This window comes from Strix aluco, chromosome 4, assembly GCF_031877795.1.
Source record: "Strix aluco isolate bStrAlu1 chromosome 4, bStrAlu1.hap1, whole genome shotgun sequence".
Classification (NCBI taxonomy): Eukaryota; Metazoa; Chordata; class Aves; order Strigiformes; family Strigidae; genus Strix; species Strix aluco.
In genome coordinates, this window is record NC_133934.1 from 97,797,190 (window position 1) to 97,802,825 (window position 5,636).

The 5,636-nt window shown below is 46.5% G+C and overlaps 1 protein-coding gene across 6 annotated transcripts in view; it reads left to right on the forward strand.

The window, feature by feature from the left end:
• Positions 1–1,520, forward strand: part of MEIS2 (Meis homeobox 2) — a 172,984-nt gene extending 171,464 nt beyond the window's left edge. For 3 of the 6 annotated variants that reach the window (XM_074824507.1, XM_074824509.1, XM_074824508.1), the window contains one exon: positions 72–1,520. In XM_074824507.1, coding sequence (XP_074680608.1) covers positions 72–358 — 287 coding nt within the window. In that variant the 3' untranslated portion in view covers positions 359–1,520. The remainder of the gene's footprint in view (positions 1–71) is intronic. The other 3 variants (XM_074824505.1, XM_074824506.1, XM_074824504.1) reach the window with 1 other exon arrangement.
• The last annotated feature ends 4,116 nt before the right edge of the window (positions 1,521–5,636 follow it).

Genomic DNA, 5,636 nt, shown 5'->3' on the forward strand with positions numbered 1-5,636 from the left:
TTTTAGATGGGTAAATTGTAAAAACGTTGAGGAATCTGACCTGCTTTTTTTTTTCCCCCTTTTTTGTCTAGGTTTGCAAGGCATGCCAGGGGACTACGTATCTCAGGGTGGTCCTATGGGTATGAGTATGGCACAGCCAAGTTACACTCCTCCCCAGATGACCCCACACCCTACTCAATTAAGACATGGACCCCCAATCCATTCATATTTGCCAAGTCACCCCCATCACCCAGCCATGATGATGCACGGAGGACCCCCTACCCACCCTGGAATGACCATGTCAGCACAGAGCCCCACAATGTTAAATTCTGTAGACCCCAGTGTTGGTGGACAGGTTATGGACATTCATGCCCAATAGTATAAGGGAACTCAAGGGAAAAACAAAAACAAAACAAAACAAAAACTATTTTAAGACTTTTGAACTTTGACCAGATGTTGACACTTAATACGAAATTCCAGACAGCTGTGATTATTTTTTACTTTTTGTCATTTTTCATCAACAACAGAGGACCAACGAAACAAGAACACAAATGTGAAATCATGGGCTCACTGAAATGAATATGTCCATGTACAGATCCTCTGGAAAAAAAAAAAGACTCCAAGAGTTATAACTACTGTAGTATAAACATAGGAACTAAGTTAACTTGTACATTTCTGTTGATCACTCCGTTACGTTGCCTCAAATAGTTTTAGAAGAAAAAAAATCCTTGTTTTCCACACTATGTGTGTTGTTCCCAAAAGAATGACTGTTTTGGTTCAGCAGTGAAGTCACTATCCATGAAAGACCTGTTTTGGCCAGTGAGAAAAGAACTACCCTGGAGATGAAGACGAAAAGTCTTGCTGGGTCTCTCATCACTCAGAAGACTGTTCCAAGAAGGCCTTGCCATTCCCTCGTTTTGTTCCTTCATAAAATGTGTCCTTTAGTTTCAAACAGATCTTTATAGTTTGTGCTTCATTAAGTCTCTCCCCATTCCTCCCCAATCTATTTTTTTTTTTTTGGACTCTTCTTCAAAGAGCTTGCAGGTGAAGATTTAAGAGACAGAACAGACAGAGCAGGAGCTTCTTCCAGTAGTTCTGAGCCTTGGCTTTGGACAAAACAAAACTAAAAGTTGGGCAGCTTTCCTCAATGAAAGAAGTTACTAACGGTCTTTGCACCAAACCTAGGACTTTATCATGAACTCAAAGCTTGGGAAAAAAAAGCAAGAGAATACTGTAACAAACTTCGTACAGAGTTCGGTCTATTAATTGTTTCATGTTAGATATTCTATGTGTTTACCTCAATTGAAAAAAAAAAGAATGTTTTTGCTAGTATCAGATCTGCTGTGGAATTGGTATTGTATGTCCATGAATTCTTCCTTTCTCAGCACGTGTTCCTCACTAGAAGAAAATGCTGTTACCTTTAAGCTTTGTCAAAATTTACATTAAAATACTTGTATGAGGACTGTGACGTTATGTTTTAAAAAGAAAAAAAAGGTGTTAAGTCACAAAATGCGGTAATAAATATTTCATTTTTGATTTTTTGTTAGGCTTTTGTGTTTTTAATCATGCTTAGGAGAGACTGAAGTTATCGGGAGAGGTGTCTCAGATACATTTCTTATCAGCATTGAGAAGAAAGGTTGGAAAAATCAGAAACAAGCTTGTCATCAGCATTAACTGAACAATGAAATGAAAGAACATCTGAGGTTATATATTTCTGCTGATTATTGATATAATATTTATGCCAGCTTAAACAAAATTTGAAATATTCTCTCACCAGCTTGCATTTCAGAGAGCTGTGTCTAATATCTGTACTGTCTGCTAATGACATAGAAGCTGAGTTTGAGCTGTGAAGGCCCAGACAGGAGACCAGTAAGCCTGTGTGTGTTAAGTGTATGTGTATGTGCATCCATAACCACCACAGACCTTAACTCCAGCTCTTTAGCTCAGCAGTGAAGAATGGCTGTAATGCAGGAGTAGGTTCGGAAGTTTTAGGAGGAGAAAAGCAGCTTTGAGTTTAATGAGAGTTTTACCTGTGTGAGGATTGCGTCATCTAGTCTTTGAGATGGTTTTACTGCTTTTCTTCAGTTGTTTTCAGAAGGGGGGAAAAAAAAAAAAAAAAAAGACCATCAACTAATGAGAGAAAATGTTCATTTGACATTTTGTATATAAATAGCTGGGGCAGAATCATGGGTGAGGCTTTGGTTTTCCTTAAACAAAAGCTTGTAGTGTTTTGAAGCAACTAAAGGTGATTTTGGACTAGAAAGACTTCAGCATTGTTAGGGACAGCCGCCTTTCACTGCCCTCGGTGGCACTGTTAAATCAGTGAGAGCAGGATGGGGCCCAAAGAGCAGGGGAAAGCTCGGGCTTTATTTCTGGGAGAAGGGGAGTGGGAAAGGGCTTGTAATTACTTTAACTTTCTAGGAAACAAACGTTACCGACTTCAACATCTGTAAATTTGTAACCCTTCTCCTCCTTCCTCCTCCTCGTCATTCCAACTGGCCGGGGTGTTATTAAAAACTTTGACTGACAACTTTTACCTTTGGAATGTGGAAAGAGGCTCAGCTTCGTAGTTAATGTTTAATTTCTGAGTTGAGTAAATGGACCCACACTGCTGGTGACAGAAGGGAGGATGTCCGTAGAATGGGTGTGAGGATTTATTTAGCAATCGGGTCCTGCTCTGTGGGCGTCTTTTTAAGGCATTCGTATGAAATTTAAAGGATGATAATTCCCCGCTTGGCTTTGATGCTCTCTGTCCTGCTTAAAATCACATCGACCTTTCAGTCGCATAAGAAGAGCACACGCCGGGTCCCCATTTCCAAATTCTCTGATTACTGTGGATGCGGAAAATACGAAGGCAAGATTGTTTGTGTCAGCACTTTAAAAGGGAGGCTTTTTAAGATTTTTTTTTTTAATCAGTACTTTATTTCCTTGTAGACCTTTTCTTTACAATTGGAGGTGAAATGTCAGAAAACGTCCTCGCAAAGGTAGAGGGACAGGAAAGAATTTATCCAACGTAGATGATTGATTTTTTATAATGAACTAAGTATTTGCATTGCTGTGTTGTCTTTTATTTTCTTTCTTTTTTTCCCCCCCCTTTTGGGCTGTGCTCTCCGTGAGATGTGTTGCTGAAATCCAAGGTACAATAACGTGCAGAGATTTCTCCATCTGAGATTTACTGTTTAGCATGGAAGGTTCCGATTTTGGTATTTTTAAGAACTGCTCAGCTGTCAAAAGCAACCAAAACGGGAATAATGTTTTGACAGCGGTATAGTGTTAAAGAAAATACTCTAGTCTGAATAAAAATTGCTTATGCTGTGGGAAACGAAGGGTAACAGAAGAAACACCTTTTGTTTACACACACACATGTTTATAATCCCAAATTTCCATTTCTCCGAGCGGGTCTGGGCTGGGAGTTGCAGTCACCACAAACGAGGGATTTTTCTTCCAGATTTTGCTGCCTTTAAGGCGAAGAGAGGAGGGGAGCGCACCTCCGCCGGCGCGGCCGCCCGAGCCCTGCCCGCCGCGGCGAGCGGGCACCGCGGGGCCGAAGAGGAGATGCCGGGGGGAGCCAGGCGCTCCCCAGCTTTCGCTCATAGCCGCGGAGAGAGCGAGGGAGAGAAAATTGCCCCAGAACAGGTTTGCGGGGCCGGGGGGCCGGGGCGGGGCCGGGGCCGGGGCCGGGTAGGGGCCGGGGGGCGGCGGCGGCGGCGGCTCGGCGGGACCCGCGCTGCCGGCCGGTGCCGCCGGCGGGGTCCGCCCGTGGCTCCGGCAGCGCCCGTGGCTTCCCGCGGGCAGCGGGGGGCTCCCGGCGGCGCCTCTGCGGGGGCCGGGCCGCGGCCGGGAGCCCCACTCCACCCCCCGGCGCGGGTACCGGGAGGAGCCCCCGCGGAGCCCGGAAAACGCCCAAATCCTCTCCCCACGCGCGGCGTGGAGGGGCACGAGAGGGCTCCGCTGGGCGGGAGGGCGCCGCCCTACGAGTGCGCCCTGGCACGTCCCTGGGGCCAGGCGAGGGGCGGCGGGGCCGGAGTTTTCACTTTCCGACAGCACTTCGGGGGAAAGGGAAGGCGAAGGCGCCGGAGAGGAGCGCGCCGGCCCCCGGCCGGGCAGCCCAGCAGCACCTCTGAGCCGCGGGGGACGGGGCGAGGGCAGCGGCGCGGGGGGAGAGGGTTTGCAGGCAGATTTTAATATTAATAGTTTTGGTGGCGAGAAAGAGCCAGACAGAAGGGAGGTTGCTCCTCTGGGCAGAGTCTCTGCGACAGTGATGATGGATGACCCCGCGCAGCTAAACAACTCCTCCCCTTCATCCCCACACGGTGTCAAAGCTACTTTACTTGCAGCTTTAGGAATAAAATAAATAAACACCCTCGCCCCCTTCCTCGCATCGATTTATGGATCATTATGAATCAATTACTGCTCTCAATATTTTAGAATCTGCTTACATAAAAAGGGGGTCTGCGGCCGGAAAAAAACATTAATCTTTGCCTTAGTAAGAAATACGGAATCTTCTTGTATAGTCCTGTGACTAAAAAACTGCTGCTAGAAATTCGGGTTTAACCATTCTCTAAGAGGCGCGTTACTGGGGAGGGGGTGGGTATTGTAGGTGCGCATCTCCAAGAGCGATTTTCAAACTAGGGGGTTCCACAATGCGCGTAAAGAAAGAGAGCAGTGCATCCATATGGTGCGTGCAACCTCATTGCTTAACTCTTCCAGAGAAAGAAAAAGGAAGAGAGAGAGGGAGAAAAAAGAAGCAGCCCCATAACCCTTCCACCCCCCACCCCCCCCCCCCAACACTTAATGCGGGGCCGGGCGGGGGAGCGGGGCCGGGGCTGCGCGCCCGCGGGGCAAGGCGGCAGCGCGGAGCGCGGCTCGGTGGCTCCGTGCTATGGGAAGGAGGTTTCAGCGGGGACAGAAAGTGTGTGAAGTTGGATTTCTCTCTGTTTCTCTGTATTCTCCCATTTGCAGCAGTGTTTGAGGATCTCAAGGTGTTTCTATGGCTACCTTGTGTATGTGGGAGGGTCATATGTGGGGGTGCCCAAGAGAAAAGGCAGCTCTTGGGTGATCATTTATCAATGTCACCCACATAATGATTCTCTCTGCAGCCTTCTATTGATGAGGATAATTACATTAGCTCAGAGTGACTGATCAATGAAAAACCACCAAACAAAAACTTCTTTACTCTCCTATAATACCAAAAACCGATACAGAAATAAGATAGAAAGCGAGGGTGGGATTTCCCTTTCCTTTCCCTTTAGCAATGATTTTTTTAACGAACAAGGGAAAGTAAGGAAACCTTATCCGAATGGTTTCCTTTTCAAAAGAGGCTACCATTTTGTGAAAATGTTCCCTTAAACCTCTTGGCATCGGTCCTTGCCTGGTAAAGGCAAATCGTTCTTTAAAATATGAACTACTGTTTCTCCCCTGGATCTAAGCCCCTTTGCTTTTACACTCGTGTTTTGTTACCGGGGGGTGGGGGTGAAGGGGGAGGGAAGAGTACGATAGTTTAGAGCTGCGGAGAGGGAAAGGGAAGGCAAATAACTTTTCTTTCGCAATTGCAACTGTCTCTCTGTTTGTCAGGTTTTCTTTGTTTTTATCACTTCATAAAGTGGCTCTATTAAAGACGGAATGTGGCCTCCCTGAGATGCTGCTCGGTCGGTGAA